This window comes from Lygodium microphyllum, chromosome 29, assembly GCF_053477565.2.
Source record: "Lygodium microphyllum isolate KBCC chromosome 29, Lygodium_microphyllum_v1.1.10, whole genome shotgun sequence".
Taxonomy (NCBI): Eukaryota; Viridiplantae; Streptophyta; class Polypodiopsida; order Schizaeales; family Lygodiaceae; genus Lygodium; species Lygodium microphyllum.
The window spans coordinates 3378479-3403750 of NC_141163.1; the positions used below are offsets into that span (position 1 = coordinate 3378479).

General features: G+C 41.9%; 2 protein-coding genes across 2 annotated transcripts; both read left to right on the forward strand.

The window, feature by feature from the left end:
- The first annotated feature begins 235 nt into the window (after window positions 1-235).
- On the forward strand, window positions 236-1873 carry LOC148010319 (uncharacterized). Its single transcript, XM_087671049.1, has 4 exons — window positions 236-378; window positions 471-1210; window positions 1306-1374; window positions 1740-1873. The coding sequence occupies exons 1-4, from the start codon at window positions 236-238 to the stop codon at window positions 1871-1873; spliced, it is 1086 nt and encodes a 361-aa protein (XP_087527175.1).
- A 280-nt stretch (window positions 1874-2153) lies between these two features.
- On the forward strand, window positions 2154-2986 carry LOC148010320 (uncharacterized). The gene is made up of 2 exons (XM_087671050.1): window positions 2154-2170; window positions 2260-2986. The coding sequence occupies exons 1-2, from the start codon at window positions 2154-2156 to the stop codon at window positions 2984-2986; spliced, it is 744 nt and encodes a 247-aa protein (XP_087527176.1).
- The last annotated feature ends 22286 nt before the right edge of the window (window positions 2987-25272 follow it).

Consider the following 25272-nt stretch of genomic DNA (forward strand, 5'->3'; position numbering starts at 1 on the left):
TATACTGTGATTGAAGCAGGATGCAGTACCACACCCTAACATGGTGCCATACGCACGGCGAGAGCATGCAAAGCGTCGACGAGATGATGCTGGAGCTTCGGGATCTGTTGTCGGAGATGAGTGGGAAAGGGATGACAATAGCCCTGCACCCCACGAAGTTGTGGAAGAGGAAGTGTTTGATGACATGGTGCGGAATCTTTTTAGGGATGATCGCAAAGGTGTGGACGATAATGATATGGAACAAGAGCATCTCTACAACGCTTCATCGACACCGGTTTTTGAAGGGTGCACATTCTCTATTTTACGTGCTTCACTTGAACTGCTCAATATACAAACAGTTTATGGATGGAGCAATGCAAGTCTTGACGCATTATTGAAGTAAGCATTGTAACTTGCAAATTTGAGTTAGTGGTTTTTGGTTTACAGTATAGGGTTTAGGGTTATGGGCTAATTGATGATATTGGATGCAGGCTATTATCAAACATGCTTCCAAAGGGGAATAGACTACCCACCTCAAGAGACAAAGCGAGGCGCTATGTGACATCTCTTGGAGGATTGGATTATGATCGCATACATGCATGCGTCAATGATTGCATTCTCTTTCGTGGGACGCATAAGGAGGCTCGACAATGTCCCACTTGTGGTGAAGCAAGGTATAGAACAGATGTGAAGAGTTTTGATGTACCTCGTAAAGTCTTGCGACACTTTCCTATAATTCCTCGCATCAAACACATGTTCAAGTGCAAATCCATAGCAGAGCTCATGTCATGGCATTCCTCGCATCGATCGGATGATGGCATGTGGAGAATTCCTGCAGACACTCCTGCTTGGAAGCACATTGAAGATGAGTGGCCCAGCTTTAAAACAGAGCCCAGAAACTTGAGACTTGGCCTAGGTATGGATGGAGTGAATCCGTTTGGTTTCAAGAGCACCGCATACAGCGTGTGGCCGGTTGTGTTGGTGAATTACAACCTTCCACCATCAATGGCGATCAAGAAGGGACATCTTATGTTATCCCTTCTAATTCCAGGGAAACATAAAGTCAAGCATATGGATGTTTATCTTGAACCGTTGATTGATGAGTTGGAGGAACTATGGAGAGGTGTTGCGGTAGTGGACATTAGTAGGCCTCCCTCCTCTCGACACTTCGACTTAAAAGCAGTGTTGATGTGGACAATGCATGACTTTCCAGGATACAGCGATTGTTCTGGTAAGAATTCTAACTACCTCCCGACTCTAATACTACTAGCTATATCAATTATAACTATTGACTTTATTATTCTAACTTTTTTTTTATTTTAACAGGTTTGAGGACATCGGGTAAACATGCATGTCCTATATGTGGCCCTTCATTGGTACATGAGTATGCTGATGGTTTGTGTAAGACCATATTCGATAATCATCATCGATTTCTCCCATCAGATCACCCTAAATATGCTCCTAGTAAGAGGAACATTCATCCATAGACACTTCGTGCAAAAGATTGGAAGCGTATTTGGGAGTCTTCAAATGTTCTTCCTCCAGATGGCATGAACAGGTACATCTCCATTGTTTTCAATCTTGTTTTGTGTAGTCTCTAAAGTTGGAATAAAGATGACAGTCTGCAATCCCTTGTGTAGGTACTCCATTTTTTTCCGGCTACCATATTGGACCCATCTCAAGATCAACCATCTTCTTGATCCCATGCACATCTTCAAGAATGTGGGATCTAGTATTTGGGAACATGTTATTGGTAAAAGAGACAATGTTAGCGTACGGGAGGACTTGCAGGTCGCAGGACGTATGCATCAAGCTTGGCCACGAGAGGAGGGTGGGCACGTTCGTCTTCCGCCTGCTCCCTGGATTATATCAAAGAAGGAGGAGAAGCAGGTAAAGCAAGCCATCACCACTTTGCGTACTCCCACTGGATGCATGAGATCGTTGAAGGGAGCGTTTACAACCACTAAGAAAAGAGGGGTTGAGCAACTACATGGGTTGAAGTCCCACGATTGGCACAAGATGCTCCAAGTAAGTGTTTTCCAATTATTGTAGGTTGAAATTAAATTTTGTAATGCCCTAACCCAAATATACATGTGCTCTTATGTGCGCAGTTCATACTACCTACTAGCATCGACCATTGTGCAGACAGGAGTTTGAAAAGATGTATTTATAAGATGGGCGAGCTTGTGAGGTATGTAAATCCCATGTAAGATCACCCTTCATTATACCTTGCAAAATGAATGTGCATGAGGTATAACGTACTGTGCATTTATTTTTCAGATATGTTAGTTCCAAAGCAATTGATCCAGCCACATTGGATGATGCGCGTGTTATGGCAGTGGAGGTGGTTTGTATGGTAGAGGAGACTTTTCCGCGAACCATTCTCACAAGTCAACTACATCTCATTGTGCATTTAGTGGATGAAATTGCTTTATGTGGCACTGTGCATGCCCGTTGGATGTTCTTCCTAGAGCGCTTCATGAAGACCTTAAAAGACTTTGTGAGGCAAAGTGCAAGGCCCGAAGGAAGCATGGCTGAGGGTTGGTTGATACAAGAGTCTCTTGTATATATATCAGAATTTCTTGATCAGGTGGATAGCTCTTTGCCGCGACTATGGAGCAATGAAGAGGACTTGAGGATGACGTCTATTGTGCCTCAAGGAAAAGGACAGAGCAAAGTAATTGAGAGAACATTGATTGATGATCTTAATTTCACTTGCATCCTTAATAGTGATGTGATGAGCAGATGGGTTACAAGATACGAGGATGCAAAGACAAAAAGGCAAGCAGACAGAGCTCTCTTTCGGAGGCAACATGGCTCTCGTAAGGCGTACCCTAAGCATCTAGCAACACTTCCGAATGATATTCATGTTTATTGGTTGTTGCATGAGGAAATGGAGAGAGCAGAGAGAGATGAGGGGCTGCATATCAAGGCAGAAGAATGGGAGTATGCACGAGGATGCATGTTAAAGGTACATAGAACAAATGTAAATTTGCATTCTTTGTAAGTGATTGGCTTTTCATATTTATTCACATTAATTGCTTACATAGATATTGCTTATATTTTGGTCCAGTGCACTATGTTCAATGCTATATGGTGTGAAGGCAAGCATTTTCGAACACAAAGAATAGATGAAAAGAGGAATACACAAGATTGCGGTGTCATTAGTAGCTTTGAGGGAGCCAATGGAAAAATTGATGATTATTGTGGCACAATCCAAGACATATACAGACTTGACTTTCGCCGCTTCTTTGTGTATGTTTTGGATGTCAAATGGCAAATGAACGTGGTGGAAAAAGGGCCTAACGCAACGATAAAACGCCATGCAAGTGGCTATGTAACTATTGACTCTACAAAGTTTTGGCAAACAAAGAAAGATAGGCTCGTATTGCCACAACAATGTGAGCAGGTATGCATTTTTTTACAAATGTGTTTCATGTACATATATATCTAAGCTCGCGCACCCCTTGACTTTTGATATGCTAATTAATTAATGAATTATGTGTATTTGAGCAAGTTATCTATCTGCCAATGGTGCATGACAGTAAATGGTGGTATGTCATCCCTATTGCACCACGTTCCAAAGTAATGTATAATACATTCACTGATATGGAGCATATGGAGGATGTGGCAAGCCGCAAAGAAGATGATGTCGAACATGCCAATGTAGATGATCATGATAATGAGGATGAGCGTGCCATTTCTCATGATCATGAGGATGACCCTTCCATTGAGGATGATGGTGATGATGATGAGAATGATCAAGGCATCGGTACCATTATCAATGGGCAAAATAGCGATAGTAGAATAAATTTAATCGTAGCCTTACAAATTGATCAAATGGATATTGATGTTGATCGTTTGGCAAGGATGGATCTTATTGAAGATGAGATCGAACCCTAACCAATCCATCACTGTATTGTTCCAAATTCATGACATTTCTATTGTATACTTTGTCTTTCAATAACCATATGAAGATATATTTTTCAATATATTACGTTGTTGTAAGTGCATGTAGTGGGATTTTGTAATGGTTTGTAAACACTGCAATGCACAATGACATTTTTAAAACTTAATGGTTTTCTGTTTTGAAAAGAAATGGATTTCTGTAGTTAGGCTCTGTGTCGCGTGTAACAGAGCGTGTATTATGACAGACTTAACGCGCAAATACACGCGCCCTCACATGCAATTATACACGCGCTGTTACATGCATGTATACACGCGCCCGATATTGCTGTAAGTATAAACGACCATACACGCGCCCGTAACTTTTCGCGTGTAATGGACGCGTGTATGGCGGCATTGTGTTGTAGTGACTGAAACTGCCTCTCCCTTCAGGCCTTCAACTTGAAGTATAGGTATTCATTTAATTTGTAATTCATAAATCAAACAGTGCTCTAAAATCTCTAGCAAGCACAAACATTTCCATTAATCGACCGTGTTGTTTGGCAAACTGCTAAGGACTTATTCTTTCCTTTCGATGTATCAGCACTCGTTCCAAGGTGTCTTGCAACTTGGCAAGATCCTTTATATTCCGGGTTAGGGTGTACCTTATTAACCCAACTTGGTCAACCCTAAAGTTCACTAGATAATTTAGTTTCCATTTTATAACTTTCCTTATTTAGAAGGATATCCAGGAATACGTCCTTTTGCAAGATAACTTGCGTAAGGATCTACCATCCTTGTTGAGGGTATTTACCCTTTCTCCTTGTGAATCAATCACAAGACTAAATGACTTCGTACTTGCTGCTCAAGTCGTGGGATGAAATAATCCGTTTTAGATTCTTTTAGCTGACGTATGTCGGACCTAGGGTCTCTTTTTAAGAACCTCAGGGACAACCCTAGTTCTTTTACCTTTACGAAATTAATTGACCCTACAATCAGGGAAGGGAGTCAAGTGCTTAAGGTATAAACGTTCCTTTGGTCTTTAAATCATTCCCAAGGCATATTTTGCAGCATGGTATTTCTAAATTTAGATTGATTTGGTTATCTTTTGGAAGGAACTATTGATCACCTCGGCATGATTTTTTATCCTTATGATAATTGATTTTTCAGTCCTAAAATTTATTGCTTTGTGGTAGGTAAATTCAATTTAATCTACCTTTTTCCTTGCAAACGAAACGTATGCCAATTAACATTCTTTTCCTTGCCAAGATATGCAATTAGCAATGATAACTTCGTAGTAATTTGAGCAACGTAAAAAAGCTTTCATGAATTTCATCATGACTCGTTGCAAAAAGAATAGGGTTAATGGTGCCAGATGCAGCTTTTATACCTTCAGGAATTTAACTGAAATATACTACTATAGTAAGTAGATAATCTTGTTCGTAATTCGTTATAAATGCATGATGCTATTCGAAGGAAACTACGTTCTATACATTTCATTTGTTCAATTAAACTAAACTCCTTTATTGTAAATAACTCGAAAAAATATATCCTATCCTTAACAATTTATCTTTACATGATTTGACTTAAAACCCGATTAAAAAACCAAGAAGGAAAAACCTGGTTTTGGGGTGAGATATCCACATGTATACCGCGAGATGACCCTCCCGCAGCTACTCCTTGAACTTTCTTAGGCGGCATCGCAGTTCGAATATAAAGGCAGCTTTTACTCTTTCTTTCAGATTTCCACCGTCTCTCTCTCGAGGCAAGAAGTCGTTCAAAAAGTTGACCACGAGAAGGGATAATAAGACCTCTAAAATCTTATCTTCTTCAAAGAGGGAAAGGTTTATAAAGCTTAAGAGAAAAAGGGTCTATAGGATATAATCACGGTGGAAAAAGTTATGTGTGAATGTGGCTTCACAACATCTATGAAAGCCCTTGGGAGATCTTTGGCACTTGCGTGAAAGGACTTAGGGGTTTTTCAAACCCAAAGGAAAATTTGAAAGATAACATAAGGGTTTACAATATGGGGGAAAAGGCGTGTAAGTAGAAAGGGGACATGGGGCTTTAAAAAAAAGCTTAGGGGTGTAAGAACGAAAGAAATATGAGGGTTAAAACACGGGGTTTCAAAGAAAGATGGGACTTATGGATCTCGGCACGGGGATTAAGGGTTTTTGAGGTCAAGGGAATTTGGGCTAAGCTGGCTTCCGAGGGATGCTAGGGGGGCAAAGGGTTTCTAAAGGTTAGAACCGGGAGGGAATGAAAAGGGTAAGAAAGGGTATAGGAAGGGGAGCTTGAGGGTTTTAAAAACCCGGGGGAGGGGGAATGAAAAAGCACAGGAAGGGGGGCTTGAGGTGGTCCCCCTTAGAAGCTTCAAGAAGCTTCTTGAAGCTTCACTGGAATCTCTGATGCCACGTGGGGAGATGACGTCAAATGTTGATGGAGTCGGCACTGCGGCCTATCGATTGGATGCAAGGCGATTCCTCCTCAGCAGTGGTGGCGATATGGCGGACCCCTCCCTCTTCTCACGGCAGACGTCGACGTTAGCAGCATTAATTTCCTCACCTCCTCTCTTCGTCCTTGTACCTGCGGCCCTTCCTCTTTATATAGGGGAGGGGAGGGAATCCTCCCCCCCTTGCCTGTCAGTATGCATGGCGAGGGGCCTGAGCAAGCTCTAGCGCGGAGCTTGCTGGCCCCCCCTCTATCCCCTATCGATCCCCGTACCTCTCGCGGTGTCACGGCTACAGCACATGCGCCGCCATGAAGGCGCAAATTTTTCTTGTTTTTATACATTTAATATATTACACAACTCCTCCAATACCGGCTAACTAAAAACAACTGTGAAGGAAGTCATCCTAGGTGGTGGGTTGAACTACCTACCTGACTTAAGAGAAGTGGACCAGGAACTTCTCTTAGGCAAAGAATCCTATAGCTTGGTCGTCATAAAATTTCACACTGCATGCAAGTGGCTTTTTGCATTTTGGAGACCCAAACAAACTCACATTTCAGTTCCAACTGGACATATGGCTTCAGAGTGTCAAAATCTATCAATCTAACCTCTGTCGTTAACTTTTCGGCTCCTAGATCACATAGCTGCTTTCTAGTGCAAAACCTTGTAAGGATTAAATGTGGGGTCAGAACCACCTCCGGTCGATGAACGGAGACTTGCATTGGATTCATGGCATCAAAATCTATCTAGGTAAACTCCAACTTATCAATCCGCAACCATTTTATTTTCCATGAAAAATTGGTCTTTTGTACCTCCCTAACACTTTTTCGCATTATATCAGGCTCCAAAAATTCGCTCTTATTGGTGACCAGGGGATAGGGCAACTCAGTACCCCCTCAAATCCATGAAGTGATATGCATTAACAGCAACCATAAATAGCATCAAGCTACCACAAAAAAGATACTTAACAAAGCACAAGCACAACTCTTATGTTACCCCTTGTCAAAATCAAGGAATGAAAATCCCAACATAGTTTGGCAAAAGTTTAGAGCATGTTGTTGACCAATTGCTACAATACAGACTAACTAAAAAGAACTATCAAAGAAGTCATCCTAGGTGGTGGCTTGAACTACCTACCTAACTTAAGAGAAGTGGACCAGGAACTTCTATTAGGCAAAGACTCCTATAGCCTGGTTGTCATAAATTTCCACTTTGCATGCAAGTGGATTTTTGCATTTTGGAGTCCCAAACAAATTCAGATTCAAGTTCTAATTCGACATGCGGCTTTAGAGTGTCAAAATCTATCAACGTAACCTCTGTCGTTCACTTTTTGGCTTCTAGATCACATATTTTCTTTATAGTGCAAAACCTTGTAGGGATTAAATGGGGGGTAAAAACCACCTCCGGTCGATGAATAGAGACTTGGGTTGGATTCTTGGCATCGAAATCTATCTAGGAAAGCTCCAGCTTATCGATCCGCAACCATTTCATTTTCCATGAGAATTTGGTCTTTTGTACCTCCCTAGCAGTTTTTCGCATTATATCAGGCTCCAAAAATCGACTCTCAATGGCGACCAGGGGATAGGGAAACTCAGTACCCCCTCAAATCCATGAACTCATATGCACAAACAACAACCATAAAAAGCATCAAGCTACCACAAAAAAGATACTTAACACAACATAAACACAGCTCTTACCTTACTCGATAAAATCAAGGCATGAAAATCCCAACATAGTCTGATAGAAGTTCAGAGCAAGTTCCTGACCAACTGCTCCAATACCGGCTAACTAAAAACAACAATGAAAGAAGTCATCCTAGGTGGTGGCCTTAACTACCTACCTCACTTAAGAGAAGTGGACCAGTAACTTCTCTTAGGGAAAGACTCCTATAGCCTGGTCGTCATAACATTTCACACTGCATGCAAGTGGATTTTTAAATTTTGGAGACCCAAACAAACTCACATTCCAGTTCCAACTGGACATGTGGCTTCAAAGTGTCAAAATCTATCAATCTAAGCTCTGTCGTTAACTTTTTGGCTCCTAGATCACATAGTTGCTTTATAGTGTAGAACCTGGTAAGGATTAAATGGGAGGTCAAAACCACCTCCGATCGATGAACAGAGACTTGCATTGAATTCGTGGCATCAAAATCTATATAGGAAAGCTCCAGCTTATCAATCCACAACCATTTTATTTTCCATGAAAAATTGGTCTTTTGTACCTCCCTAACACTTTTTCGCATTATATTAGGCTCCAAAAATCCGCTCTTATGGCGACCAGGGGATAGGGCAACTCAGTATCCCCTCAAATCCATGAAGTGACATGCACAAACAGCAACCATAAAAAGCATCAAGCTACAACAAAAAAGATACTTAACAAAGCACAAGCTCTTACCTTACTCCTTGGTAAAATCACATAGCTCTTACCTTACTCCTTGGTAAAATCAAGGCATGAAAATCCCAACATAGTTTGATAGAAGTTCAGAGCAAGTTGCTGACCAACTGCTCCAATACCGGCTAACTAAAAAGAACTATGAAAGCAGTCATCCTAGGTGGTGGCTTGAACTACCTGCCTGACTTAAGAGAAGTGGACCAATAACTTCTCTTAGGGAAAGACTCCTATAGCCTGGTCGTCATAACATTTCACACTGCATGCAAGTGGCTTTTTGCATTTTGGAGACCCAAACAAACTCACATTCCAGTTCCAACTAGACATGCAGCTTCAGAGTGTCAAAATATATCAACCTAACCTTTGTCGTTCACTTTTTGGCTCCTAGATCACATAGGTGCTTTATAGTGCAAAACCTTGTAAGGATTAAATGGGGGGTCAAAACCACGTCCGGTCGATGAATGGACACTTGTGTTGGATTCGTGGCATCAAAATATATCTAGGAAAGCTCCAGCTGATCAATCCGCAACCATTTTCTCTTCCATGAAAAATTGGTCTTTTGTACCTCCCTAACACTTTTTCGCATTATATCAGGCTCCAAAAATCCACTCTTATTGGCGACCAGGGGATAGGGCAACTCAGTACCCCCTCAAATGCATGAAGTGACATGCACAAACAACAACCACAAAAAGCATGAAGCTACAACAAAAAAGATACTTAACAAAGCACAAGCATAACTCTTTTGTTACCCCTTGTCAAAATCAAGGCATGAAAATCCCAACATAGTTTGACAAAAGTTCAGAGCATGTTGCTGACCAACTGCTACAATATAGACTAACTAAAAAGAACTATCAAAGAAGTCATCCTAGGTGGTGGCTTGAACTACCTACCTAACTTAAGAGAAGTGGACGAGGAACTTCTATTAGGCAAAGATGCCTATAGCCTGGTTGTCATAAAATTTCACACTCCATGCAAGTGGATTCTTGCATTTTGGAGTCCCAAACAAATTAAGATTTGAGTTCTGATTGGACATGCGGCTTTAGAGTGTCAAAATCTACCAACGTAACCTCTGTCGTTCACTTTTTGGATTCTAGATCACATAGTTTCTTTATAGTGCAAAACCTTGTAGGGATTAAATGGGGGGTCAAAACCACCTCCGGTCGATGAACGGAGACTTACGTTGGATTCCTGGCATCAAAATCTATCTAGGAAAGATCCAGCTTATCGATCCGCAACCATTTCATTTTCCATGAAAAATTGGTCTTTTGTAACTCCCTAACACTTTTTTGCATTATATCAGGCTCCAAAAATCCACTCTCATTGGCGACCAGAGGATAGGGAAACTCAGTACCCCCTCAAATCCATGAACTGATATGCACAAACAACAACCATAAAAAGCATCAAGCTACCACAAGAAAGATACTTAACATAGCATAAATACAGCTCTTACCTTACCCCTTGGTAAAATCAAGGCATGCAAATCCCAACATAGTTTGATAGAAGTTCAGAGCAAGTTGCTGACGAACTGCTCCAATACCAGCTAACTAAAAAGAACTATGAAAGAAGTCATCCTAGGTGGTGGCTTGAACCACCTACCTAACTTAAGAGAAGTGGACTAGGAACTTCTATTAGGCAAAGATTCCTATAGCCTGGTCATCATAAATTTTCACACTCCATGCAAGTGGATGTTTGCATTTTGGAGACCCAAACAAACTCAAATTTGAGTTCCAACTGGACATGCGGCTTCAGAGTGTCAAAATCTATCAAGCTAGCCTCTTTTGTTTACTTTTTGGCTCCTAGATTACATAGCTCCTTTATAGTGCAAAACCTTGTAGGGATTAAATGAGGGATCAAAACCACCTCGCATCGATGAAATGAGACTTGTGGGGCATTCCTAGAAGCAAAATCTATATAGGAAAGCTCCAGCTTATCGATCCGCAACCATTTTATTTTCCATGAAAATTTGCTCTTTTGTACCTCCCTAAAACTTTTTCGCATTATATCAGGCTCCAAAAAACTGCTCTCATTGGTGACCAAGGGATAGGGCAACACAGTACCCCCTCGAAGCCATGAAGTGATATGCACAAACAACAACCATAAAAAGCATCAAGCTACCACAAAAAAGATACTTAACAAAGCATAAACACAGCTCTTACCTTACCCCTTGTAAAATCAAGGCATGAAAATCCCAACATAGTTTGACAAAAGTTCAGAGCAAGTTGCTGACCAACTGCTCCAATAGAAGCTAACTAAAAAGAACAATAAAAGAAGTTATCCTAGGTGGTGGCTTGAACTACCTACCTAACTTAAGAGAAGTGTACCAGGAACTTCTCTTAGGCAAAGACTCCTATAGCCTGGTCATCATAAAATTTCACACTGCATGCAAGTGGCTTTTTGCATTTTGGAGACCAAACAAACTCACATTCCAGTTCCAACTAGATATGCAGCTTCAGAGTGTCAAAATCTATCAACCTAACCTTTGTTTTTTACTTTTTGTCCCCTAGATCACATAGCTGCTTTATAGTGCAAAACCTTGTAAGGATTAAATGGGGGGTCAAAACCACGTCGGGTCAATGAACGGAGACTTGCCTTGGATTCGTGGCATCAAAATCTATCTAGGAAAGCTCTAGCTTATCAATCCGCAACCATTTTATTTTCCATGAAAATTTTGTCTTTTGTACCTCCCTAACACTTTTTCCCATTATATCAGGCTCCAAAAATCCGCTCTTATTGGCGACCATGGGATAGGGAAACTCAGTACCCCCTCAAGTCCATGAAGTGATATGCACAAACAGCAGCCATAAAAAGCATCAAGCTACCACAAAAAAGATACTTAACAAAGCAAAGCACAGCTCTTATGTTACCCCTTGTCAAAATCAAGGTATGAAAATCCCAACATAGTTTGACAAAAGTTCGAAGCATCTTGCTGACCAACTGTTACAATACAAACTAGCTAAAGAGAACTATGAAAGAAGTCATCCTAGGTGGTGGCTTGAACTACCTACCTAACTTAAGAGAAGTGGACCAGTAACTTCTATTAGGCAAAGACTCCTATAGCTTGGTCGTTATAAAGTTTCTTTTAATACATTTTTCTTTCAAGGTTTCCATACTCGGGTGTGAGAAGAGGAGGGAGTTGAATGTAGTAACCCAAGGAGAATAGGGAATTGGCCTCAGGTCTTGACTCGGTACCCAAGAACCTACCGTGCTCTCATAAGGCCAGACTTCAATTTTTTGTCTTCCGCTCACTTCTATTTTCGCTCCAACCATTCTTAGAATTTCCTTTTCCCAGCTAGATGCCATCTCTAGAAAGATAAGGCATTGGCCCCATGTCCCCAAGTCCCTACCAAGCCTTTGAAAGAAGTGATAATCAACTACTCTTAAAACACATATTAGTGAGTTTGGGAATCTCCCAATTCCCTTTTTTTGAATACTAAAAAGGTGGCACCCAGGTAACATGCTCATAAGTTTCTTAAAACCATATAGTTTGACCTATCATTGGAAAGCTCTTGAAAAATAGAATCTATTGAGATATGGAGTGCTCAATTTGAAGTTATAGTATTCAAGTTATGACATATCTAAAGATTTGACCACATGTCCCAAACTTATAGGAAATTTCCATATTCCTTAATATGGTATTTTAATATGTTTCTTTCTTGTCTTTTCTATTTTAGGGGTTAGAACCCCTTTTTACACACCTTTGTATTTTTTACGTTTCAAGTGTACTCAAAATTTGCTCTTCTTTTTATTTTGGTATGCTTCTCCAACTACCTCACACTCTCATGGACTCCTCTAGAACAACTGCCTAGTGGGCTAGCAAAACAAGGTTACTATGGATGCCTTCTAGAAACACGTCTTTCAATGTTTGACAATGTCTTGACAAGAGGCAGACAACTACTCAAACCTCCCCCATATATACCTAACCTAGCCCTAGCACTTCATCCCTTGATTGTCGGTCCCCAACAAAAGAACAATTTCCCCAAGTACGTAAATACATTGTATTAAAGAAAAGTACTCCTAAAGAAAGAACATCACATGAACTTGGCATAAGAAGCTTCTGTGCACCATCAAGTTCCCTCTAAGTTCCACTAAATATGTATAGCACACTACTAAAACAAAACCATTAACTGTACCCACACTAAATAGACACATGGCCCTCTTGGCCTAACAAAATGTGACATTTCTCTACAAAATGACTGGTCCTCTTGGCCTAATGAGATAATTTCTAAAATAACCATTCAGTAGCGTACTATTGAAACAAATCATTGATCTTTATATAACGCTACTGAAGCATAAGACCGAACCAAGGTCGAGGGCTCCTCAGGCCCTACACTAAAGGTCTAAGGCTAGCAAGTGGCTTTGTTTTAGTTGGGCTTAGTTGAGGGGTGCAACTCTTGTTGTAGTTCAAGCTGGGGATGTGGCCTTGGTATACTAGGTGTGGCTTGTGTAGTGGGTGGCGCATTACTAGATGCTTGGGCGGCAGTTGGGGTACTAGTATGGCAAGGTTGAGGCAGTTTATGAGTAGCAAGCTATGGTTTGGGTTGATGGATTGGTTGTCTCAATGGGTTTAGATTTTGGAAGGGTATTGGGCCCTAGGGCTAAAGGCTTTCGTGACACTGATGCTTGATTTATCATGATGCTTTGTGTGGTTAAGATTGAGGGCAGCATTTGAGTAGTGTCCTTGGCTGTCTTGGCTTTAGGTACCCAAATCTAGGTATTACCCTCGTAATAGCCTTGCACTTGCAATAAGGTCTTGAGGATCCATTGCAACTTGATTGTTCATCGATGCCTATAGTTTCTACAAGACCTCCTAAGTTTTGAGGGAAGGTTTCTAGCCTTGCAAGTACATGGTTAGGCACTTCTAGGTAGCAGTCTTGGATGTTTTGGCACCCATTTGAGCTTGTGTTCAAAGGTTTTAGCTTTGTGGTGGCTTTTTGCTAGTGCTGAGGCTTGGGAAGTGATGACAAATCACAACGCCACTTCTTAGGCTAGATGGTGGGTTTCTCTATTGGTGGATTTACGAACTATGATAGAGTCACATAGCCCTTGCTAAAGGATGTGACAATTCATGCGTTGCTTGTCGATGACCAGGTGGATGTGCTGTGACTGGTAGTAGACATTATAGTGGGCTTGCTTCTTAAAGCTTGTCCTAATAGTGATTCCAAGCCTACATCTTTCGTGTTTGGAAACACATAAAATATCATCGGAAAGCTTTCAAACTCGATAGAGACTGCAACTTTGCACTTTTTGAGAAGTTCATATGATCGATTGCCAAATGGGTTGAGTTTGGTGTTAGTTGGCTGTAACTATGGTTTGCCGATTTGAGTCCAATGATTGTGAGTCAGGACATTAAAGTCAGCACCTCATCGATCAATGCATCAATGGCATGTGTCTGCTGGGCTGTAATGGTTATGTGTAGGTAAGTTGGAGCTACTGCTTCCTTATCCTCCACTTCAATTTTCATAATGGTAGCTACTCGTACATTGCCGTGGGATTCTAGCATTGGGGATTCATGATGGGTAAGTGGTTTTTAATGTAGCTTCCATTAAAGAAGCCTATGCCCTCACCTTCCAGGGTTTGAAGTTCCATGGTACTGGTTCGGCTTATGGTGCAAACTTTGAAAGGTCCTAGCCCCCTAAACCTCATTTTTTGTTTATGTCCCTTGTCCAAGTACAATAATACTAAGTCTCCCTATTTGAAATCTTGTTGCTTGACATGTTTGTCATACTAGCTTGATGGGACAAAAAATGGGCCGGCACTGACTATGGCACGAGTCAGATCCTTGTGCATACAATAGACACCTCCACCACCACGCCGCCTCGAGGGATACCTCCACCACCACACCGCCTCATGGGCCAGGATAGTCTGTAATAACTAGATGCACACTAGATACATCTAATATTGCATTTGTAGCTAAATAAGAGTCCAATGGCATCTTCCCCAAAACCCCTCAAAGGGGGTATCCCACACATATTGGCAATAAGTGCCACGTACCACTGACACAGGAGGCACCCCATCCACTGATTGCCGTGGCCCCATTGCAGCTCTCCTACATCTTGGGGATTGGCCCCTAAATGCACTGCTTTTACATATAAATACATTCACACAAAACTCCTATCTTTTCAACGAGATCTAGGAGATACCATGTTTCTCACCAATAATTTTCCCCATGAAACGAACGGCTATCCTACGGCAAGGGGAATCTCACCCTCTCAAACGTGGGTCAACTATAATTCAAATAATTGCCATGCATTTCTAGGATTCAATACCACATGTATGATCAATGCAATAATGGATGTCTCATTGTGCACAAACAATTATGTTTCGAAATTAGCCTATGTGCTAGTACACAAACAGTCTTTCCATGAATTCCAACTAATACGTATATGCTTCCTTGCAAGAATCTAGGACCAAGGCGAACCTTGTGCTACTAGATCTCTTATTTTCAAATAGGCCATTTCTTAAATGCTACGCACAGAAAAAACCAATCATAATTTGTATTATTTCAGTCCTCAAACTGTTGCACAAAATCCTACCCCCCCACTGTTTAAGTTTTGCTTCGTTGCATAGGTACATAGAGATTATTTTGTCATTATTTAGTGTATAAAGAGCAATAAATCACACACTATAACAAAAAGATAGGAAAAACTAAGGCCAAACCTCATGCTTTGTCCTGCCATACATCTACAACCACTTATTATATTTTTCTAAGGCATATTCCTCTTATTTTCTTCCATTTCTCTATTTTTCTCTATTTTTTCAATAAAAATTTGATATATTTTCAGAGCTATGACTCTTGATTCTTAGAATAATAGAAATATAGATTTTTCTAGCATTTTATCCCATGTGTACTAGTTTATCCCACCCGAAAACACCAAAAACCCAATTTTTCTCATAAAAACCATGTTTTATAGGTTTTTAAAAATTATTTCTAGCATTTCAACTTTATGTTTCTTGATTTTTTCATCATGCAAGCATAGAACAAATAGTAAATAGCGTGTCTACCAATTTTCACTCCATAAGAACAACATTGGCCCAATCAAATGTAAAAAACAAGCAAATTTTCTTTGTAAAATAGAATTAGCGATTTTTTCCTTCTTTATGGATTTTAAAATCTGATGCAAAACTATAGATCAGCCCTCATTCAAGGCTTATTCCACCTCCAAACAACCAACTGTAGCCCTCTATCACTATCAATTGTCCAGTACCATGTCGGACAAGCGGTCTTCAATCTTCTTCATGGGCATGAACTGCCTCTTGAGGGGAGAGAGAGGAGGAGAGAGAAAGATTGAATTTTTATCTGAGCAACTGGGAAGCCATTGGACGGGAAAAGAATGGTGATGGAGAGTGAAGTCAAGATGTAGATTAGAGATCTGATCAAAAGGGGGGATTGTTCTTCAGCTCCCATAGCCCCTCTCCCACCAAAAAATCGGCGCGTGTGCAGACATCACCATTTTCTTCTTCTCCATGAAACCCCCCCCCCCAAAATCGTCAAAGTTTTTGGGGTGAGACCCCAAGGGTCATCCCTCTTGGGCCCTCTAAGTCCTTTTTACAGTACTCCTCTTTTGTCTTTGGCCTCGGGCACCCCATTCGATTGTCTAGCATCCGAATCGACCTCCGAAAATTCCTGGGCATCCATCTTGAAGTCCTTCATTGTCGCAATATCTCTAGAAGTTCCATCTGACATGCCAAAAAATTATGAAACTTCACTAACCGCCATCCATTGGGTCTTTAAAGCACTTTTGGGCATTGTCTCTTAAAATCGTATTGATTGTAGCTGCCACCTTCGACGACGAAGTCTATTTTTTTTTCCTAAACTTCAAAATTTTTGGCTATTTTTAAGCACTTCTCGATGTCAAAAATCATTTGTCATTAGCGACCACGGGATATGGCGACTTATCCCATCGAATCCCATGAACAAATCTGCACATACACAACCAAAGGAAGCATCAAGCTGCTACGATAGAGATACGCATCAAAACACATCACATCTCTCACCCTACCCCCTGACAAAACAAAGGCATGAGATCCACAAGGACTAGGCCTACCAGAATCTAATAAAAAGCCTAAAGCTAGTCACTAACCAATTGTTCCAACACATCCAAGATAAAAAGAGCTATCAAAGAGGTCATCCTAAGTGGTGGTCTGAACTACCTACCTAACTAAGGACAACTCAACTGGGAGCTCCTACTAGGCGAGGACTCCTATAGCTTGATCAACAAATATTATCTTTTAGCGCATTGATCCTTTAGCCTCTTATTTTCCATACTCAAGCATGCAAAAATAAGGGAGCTAAGCCTATTTACCCAAGGAGAACAAGGCATCAGCCTGAAGTCCTGTCTTGGTACCCAAGAACCTACCAAGCCCTCACAAGGCGACACTTAATCCTTTTCTAACGCTCACTTTTATTTTTGCTCCAACCTTCTTTTATTTTTATTTTTCCAGCTAGATGCCACCCCTAGGAAGACAAGGCATCGGCCCTGGGTCTGACTCGTCCCCAGGAACCTACCAAGCCTTCGTAAGGAAATAAACAACTGCTCAAGGATTTTTCTTTCTTTTCTATTTTATGGTTTTAGGGGTTAGAACCCCTTTTTACACACCTCCCTATATTCATATATTTTCTTTCAAATATTTAGGGTTTTTCCTTTTGGGTATTTTTAGTAGGCTTCTCTAACTGCATCACAACCAATAGAAACTCCTAGAATGGTCACCTAGCAGGTCAGCAGAACAGGGTCACCAGAACTTCCTTTGAAAATAGGTCTTTCAGTGCCTGGCAATGCCTTTACATGAGGCAATGACTACTCAGATCTCCCACAGACATAGATAACCTAAACCTGGGATTGCATGCGTCGGTTGTCAGTCCCCAACAAGAAAGTACCCTCTTACACATGTATCACTATTTGCTTAAGGGAAAAAAGACTCGAAAAGGGAACGAAATCACTTGGAATGGCCACAAGAAGCTCCTCCGTAGCAAAGGCTCCCTCCAACGAGTTTATCAACCTGTATGATGTAATCACTACAACAACAAACCCTTAAACATACCTGCATCAAATAGACATAGGGCCGTCTTGGCCTAAAGAAATATGTAACGTGTCCACTTATTCCCGTTAGGACACGTCTTAGCAGTCCATCGGAAAGGAGGTCTAGATAGCTCCGCCTAGAACTCCCTTGGAATGTCACGAGGTTTGCGATCTAGGAATTTCTATGTCTGCCACGTAGCGGAAGTATTCTGACCGTTCCCACTTAGGACCAACCTGAATCAGGGTTTCCCCTAATGGTCATTTCCTAAACGGCATCTAGCATCGAACCCTAGGTGAACTACTTTACACAGAAACACCAAGGCCGAACCGGATTCACGCTACACTTGGTTCAAGGAGAATGGGAAACGAGAGGGATGCAAGGCTCAACCTCTCTGCCATAAGGCATAGTCCCATTCCGTTCCCCTAAAACAACATAAACTAGGATTATTATAACCTAGACTCTAGGTCAGCGCCCTTGCTGTTCATTTCCTTTAAGAAGATCTCTTTGGTTCTTTATGATTGAGAAAAGTTCCCGGCCAACCGGGACCACCCATCCGTAGGACGGACCCATGGCCACATCCACCGCACTTTCCTCAGGTTGTTTTAGTTGTCTAATTGCCTACCACATTTAGTTGGACATGCATCAACCAACTTCCTTAATTAGCCCATTAGACACCGGTTCCTTCACGTAATCTTATCACTTGACATAGAAAAACAGTATCAAACAAGTTCCTTTTCAACAGGTTTATCATATTTATCTTTGGAATACATTCATAAAGTCCAGCCCGCAGACCTATCCATAATGCCCGAAGGCTATCCAGCAATTCATAGGGATTACTAATCCAAGATTCCTCCTATAGACTAGTATGCGGGCCTCGAGATCCAATCCCAAGTCACGTTGGCCTCTCGTGCAGGGCCCGAAAGGTAAGGGATTGACGGCCAGAGCCCCCCCTAGCACCCAAGTATCCTCCTGCTCCAAGTAGCGCTCAACGGAGAGACCTCACACGGCAGGTTCGGTCCACCTTCCCGGCGCGGCTAACAACCCCCTTGGTTAGGGTCAGGCAGATATTCAGGGGTAACTAAGGCTGCCTCTCCCTTCAAGCCTTCAACCTAAAGCATTAGATATCTTTTCATCCTTTAATTCCTTGAGCAAACAAAGCAAACAATGCTCTCTAAACTGTTACAAGCACAATCATTTCCAGTGGTCATTATTTTGGCCAACTGCTAAGGAGTGAATCCTTCTCTCCGAATGCATCCAGCATTCAATCCGGGATCAATTGTGACTTGGCAAGATCCGCAAGGGTTTTTTTGTTAACCCTTATGTCCTTGGGTTAGGGCCGTACCTTATTAACCCAACTTAACCAATACCTTAGGTTTTATTAACAGTAAACCATGGCGAATATGTTGCTCCAATTTGTTGATTGGTACTTTGCTTCCAAGAAAATACCTAATTCCCTTATCGTGGCAATTTTATAACAGGATGACTACTCGTCCTCTTGCAAGTTTAACTTGCGCAAGAATCTTGCAATCTCATTCCGAGGAATTGGCCATTCTCTTGTGATCAAACCACAAGATCATGCGACGTTGCAGCTTGTTGCACAAGTGTTGCATCTAATCCACGGGGCTCTTTCATCCATCGAACGATGTCTTCTAATCATGGAATCATGATTAGAAAAGAAACAGGGTTAACCTACTTCATACAAGAAAAGTTAAGGACCAATGGAAGTTATGCCAATTGACTAGAGTTAACCTACTTCATACAGCCCTAGAATCATTTTCATGCCTTGTAATTTCCTACGGTTTGCTAGCAACTTTCTTAATGAATCATTACAAAGAAAGATTTGTCTAATAATGCGACATGCGGTTTAAACTTTTTGTGCATAATCAAAGGTGTACTACAATAATTTCAACTTTGCAATGATGGTCATTAGTTGATCTAGATTCATTACTTTGCAATGCACAAAAACAACTTGCTAAGAATGCATAGACATCTTATGTTCTTTTTTTCATTCGTTCCATTGAAAAATACAAATGACCAATCTTCAATCATGAGTTACTTCTTTTAAAAATAGCCAATGCATTTCAATCACAAAAGTGCATCCTAATTCCATGAATTAACCATGCATAATTGCAATATTTCGACGTAAATCAAAAATAGGAAGAAAACCTGGACTTGTGGGTTCAGTGAAATGTCCACATGAATGTTAGGAGATGATCCTCCTGCGGTTGCACCTTGTGATTTTTTAGGGGCCATTGTGAATTCGACCTCTGGTTAGCCTGTGTGGAATTCCAACTTCTTTCCTTGGCTCGCAGTCTTATGATCTTGGCCCATCTCCCTCGTACGCACAATTCCCTTTGAGGTACGGCTTCCTTGACCGAAGTTCCGACTTGCGAAATTTGGCTTTGGGAGGCCTTAGGGTTCTTGTGAGGGCCCTTGGACAACAAAGGCTTGAGAGCTATTCTTCACCTTGAAATTCCTGGATTAGGAAGGGTTTTGTGAGCCTTGCGGAAAAAGGGAACTCTAAATCCCAAGCCTAGGGCCTTATGGGTGATTGGTGGAAAGGCCTTTATGCCTAATTTCTTCAAATCCTGGGGTAAAGATTCTTGAAAAAGGGGCTTAAAGAAACCCTGTTCTTCTCAACAAGACCCGAGCCTAGGGCCTTAGTAGCTTCCTTTGCTTCAAAGCCTGTAATGGGCTTATTGAGAATCTAAAGGGAAGGGCTTTAAAACCTGCCTAGGGAATGGCTTGTGTGGGATCCAAAGGGGAAGGGGGCTTAAATCCCGGGGTACAATGGGCTTTATAGGGACTCCACAAGAAGGGGGTTTTAAAATCGGGGCTAATATGGCTTGTGTGGGAATGCAATGGGAAGGGGGCTTAAAAACCGAGGTTAATATGGACTTATGGGAGTTGCAATGGGAAGGGGGCTTAAAGAAGCCCCCTTATAAGCTTCTAAGAAGCTTCTAGGGAAGTGAGTATAGGACCACGTGGACGAGGACGAAGGCGATTAGTGGATGAGGGAAGGGCGGCGTAAGCAACTACCAGCCATGGCGTAGTGAAGGTGGAGCTGGCGGATTGGCGGGGCTATCCAGCCTCAGCGGCGGCTCTTCTGCAGCAACTCCTTCCTCCTCATGACGCAGCACTGCACTCTCTTCCTTCCTCCACACACAATAGTTAACAATGGCAATGACGTAGCTCTCCTTCCTCTCCACCTTCCCCCTTAGAGGGTGTATACATAGGACAAGGGGGGAGAGGGCTCCCTCCCACATGGCCCCTTGCATGGTATCCTCCCTTCCACCTCCTCCAGTTGCCCATAATAGCCCATCCCCTTCCCTCAGCCATGCATCGGCTGGGGGAAGGTAAATTAAAAAAATTTGCAATAATTCCATCATTATCCTCTTAACCTCCTCCCAAGAGGGAGTTCACCTGTGGTTATGCGGGTTTTGAAACTCAGTCCCAATTTGCTAATGGGGAGTTCATGATTCCTCGCGTATGGTTTATAGATTGCACTGTTGGTAACTCCAATGCCGGAATTGACCTTTGCATGAGTTTCACGCGGGGTGTGGAAAGTCGGACTAGTAATATTTTTTAATAGAAATATTACATTCTCTCCCCCTTGGAGGAATCGAGATGTCCTCATCTCGAGATAAACTCGGGATATTGATGGTTGAGAGTGCTTTCATCCATCCAAGTGGCGTCCTCCTCGGGATAATCTTTCCACTGGACGAGGAATTCTCTCAAGGTTTTGGATCTTAGTTGTCTCTCCCTAACATCTAAAATCTTGTCAGGCCGTAGCTCAAGGACTCCTTGGCTAGGCAATACAACTTGTTGGTTATCAAGTACATGGCTAGGATTAGGTACATACTTCTTCAGTAGGCTGATATGGAATACATTATGAACCTTTAGGTTCTTAGGGAGTTGCAATCTATAAGCATTAGGCCCTAGGCACTTGAGGATCTTGTATGGTCCACAATACCTTGGACTTCGCTTCTCGCAATCACCTAAGGATAGGGGACTCTTCTTTGGGCGTACACGAATGAAGACCATGTCTCCTTCCTTGAAGGTTCTACCTTGACACTTCAAATCCGCGTATGCCTTTTTCCTATCCTTAGCAGCTTGGATGTCCTATCTTATTGACTTTACTTGGTCATCCATCTCTTCCAACATCTGCCTTGAAGCTTCAACCCTCAAGGTTGGATCTGAGAAGTTTAGGGGACTTCGACAGTCATGACCATACAATACTTGAAAAGGGGTCATCTGAATGCTTTGTTGGTAAGAACCATTGTAGGCAATCTCAACCAAGGACAGGTATTGAATCCAATTTTTTGGTTCACGGCAACAGTGTGCCCTTAGCATATCCTCAATGACTTGATTGACTCGCTTCATTTGGCCATCAGTTTGGGGATGGTAAGCTGTACTAAAACAGAGCCGAGTCCCAATGGCTTCAAAGATAGCTCTCTAGAAGTGTGATGTGAAGAGAGAATCACAATCACTAATGATTCTTCTGGGTAACCCATGTAGCTTAAATATCTCCTTGATAAACAACCTTGCAATGTTTGAGACTTTATAGTTTGTCTTTACTCGAATAAGGTGTGCAACCTTAGTAAGCATGTCAACCACAACCATGATGGAGTTGTATCCACCCTGAACTTGGGGTAGGCCAACAACAAAGTCCATACTAATGAACTCCCATTTCATTTGGGGAATGTCAAGTGGTTGCAACTTTCCTGGAATTTTGACATGTTCGGTTTTGATATGTTGACAAGAACACTCAGTGACATATTTGAGAACGTCACCTTTAAGCCTCTCCCAATAGCAACTCTTTCTAATTGCATTGAGAGTCTTGGCATAGCCAGGATGTCCTGAGAAAGGGGAATCATGAGCATCCCATAGTATCTTCTGCTTAAATGATTGGCTTGTCGGTACGCATAATCTCGTTCTATAGTAGACAAGTCCACTATTGATAGAGAATTCATGATACTTAGCCTGTAGCTTCTGGTCCTGTTCCTTGATAGGGATCTCCCTTAACATCTTTTGATAGGATGGATCATGGCATGCTTCTTCTCTCGCTAGCTCAAGTATTGGGTTGTTCGGCATGGATACCTTTGTGGCTAGAGATCTATTTTGCAAGATTAGAGAACTAAGGAATGCCTTGCGACTGAGTGCATCGGCAACTACATTCTCCTTTCCACGTCAATATTTGATTTCAAAATCATACCCCTCGAGAACTTCAATCCAATGATGTTGTCTCATGTTGAGCTCGTTCTGGGTAAACATCCACTTGAGACTTTTATGATCAGTCAACTAGAGTAAACTTGTTACCCAACATGTAGTGTCTCCAAAGCTTTAGAGCATGGATGACAGCTAACAGTTCTAGATCATGGGTAGCATGATTCTTCTCATGGCTCTTAAGTTTCCTTGAAGGGTATACTACAGGATGACCTCCTTGCATGAGCACACATCCTATAGCAAGCGTGCTAGCATCAGTTACTACCTCGAACTCCTTACTGAGGTCCGGGAGTTTCAGTATAGGTGCTGATACCAAACTTTGCTTTAATCTATCAAAGCTAGATTGTTCGGCAGTTGACCATGCAATGGATGTTTGCTTCTTCAGTAAGTCCATCAGAGGTGCTACAATCAAAGCATAGTTTTTGATAAAGACCCTATACCATCCTGTTAATCTAAGAAGACTGTGTATTTCTTTGACAGTTGTTGGTATTGGCCAATTTAGAACATCTCTGACTTCGGCTGGATCCACTGAGATTCCTTCCGCTGATACGATGAATCCCAAATATTCAATCTGACGCTTGAAGAACGCACACTTCTTCATCTTAGCATAGAGCTTGTGTGCCCTCATTGTCTTGAGGACAATTGAAGCTGGGGTTCATGATCTTCTTCTTGTTTGGAATAGACTAGGGTATCGTCGAAGAAGACGAGTACGAAGTCATCAAGATATGGCCTAAAGATATCCTGCATTAACCTGTTAAAGGTGGCAGGTGCATTCGTGAGTCCGAATGACATAAGTAGGAACTCAAAGTGTCCATATCTTGTGTTGAAGGCCGTCTTTGGGATATCTTCTTCCATGATCCTTATCTGATAGTAACCAGACCCGAGATCAATCTTGGAGAAGATCTTCGCACCCTGAAGACGATCAAGAAGCTCATCTATTCTAGGAATAGGGTACTTTTTCTTAACAGTTGATTGATTTAACCCTCTGTAATCAATACACAGTCGAAGCTTTCCATCTTTATTTTTCTGGAACAGTATTAGAGCTCCCCATGGTGAACTGCTAGGACAGATGTAGCCCTTATCTAGCAGTTTCTTGAGTTGCTCCTTCAGCTTAATTGCTTCTGGAATGGACATCCTATAAGGCCTCTTTGCAATTGGCGCAACTCCTGGCACTAGCTTGATCTCATGATCCACTTCTCTTTGAGGTGGGAGTTCTGTCAGCTCTTCAGGAAATACGCCTGCGTACTCCTTTAGCCATGAAGGTTCTTCACTAGACTCCTGCTTCTGATCTAACTTATGAGCTTAATTAAGTAGACATGTAGTCCCTTCCTAACTCCCTTTATAGTCCGAGATGCTTTGGCCAATTGAATTTTCGGCTTTCTAGTCTCATCTTGAGTTGTGACCAATTCCCCTTTAGAGTTTCGAAAGGAAACTTGGCCCTTTCCACAATGAATGTGGGCATCCTTAGGTTTAAGCCAATCCATTCCAAGTAAACACTCATGGATACCTAGGTTCATGACTCTGAATTTTACCGAAGTCGTCTTTCCTCCTGAAAGAATTCCACCTTAGCAGTTGCCTGGTACAAGTGACCTCCCGACCATTTACTAATTTCACAAGCAAGGTAGGTTCTTCTACTGTGGCTATTCCTAATCTTCTTGCACAAGCTGGTGAGATAAAGGAATGTGTACTGCCACAATCAATCAAGGTCTTGAAACCTTTACCTTGATAATCCGATGGTGTCTAAATCACCAAAAACTGGCGATTCGGGCCTTTCTTGTGAAGAGCGGCATGGACTGTCACCCTTTCAAACTCTGCTTCCATGGTCGGATCTTCTTCTTTGCACATTTCCCTGTTGGCAACACAGGCACTTCTTCCTCTGCCTCGGGTAGTGGCTCCCTGGCCACGGCCAGTTCCTTGGAAAGGTGCTTGACGATGTCCTACGCCGAGCTTGGGACATTGCCTCTTGAAATGACCGGGCTCGTTGTAGTGGAAACAACGGAGATTTCGGCCATTGCTTTGGGTAGGGACAAAGTTGTTGACATTATTATTCCTTTCTTTCTTTCTTTGTCCCTGGTTTTGACCTTGAACTCTCTTCATTTGAGGCCTATATGCTCCTCTGTTTCGGTCATTATAAGACCAAGTTTTGTTATTTCTTGGCCTAGCCTACACCTCCTGAATTATGGGTGCAGCTCGAATGAGTGATTCTTGTAAATCTGTTGGGCGCATAGATTCGAGGTGGGTATTCACTAGTGGGTTTAAACTAACACAAAATTTCGACACTTGCTGTGTCATGTCCATTTGTGGCGCATACTTAAGAAGTGAGACGA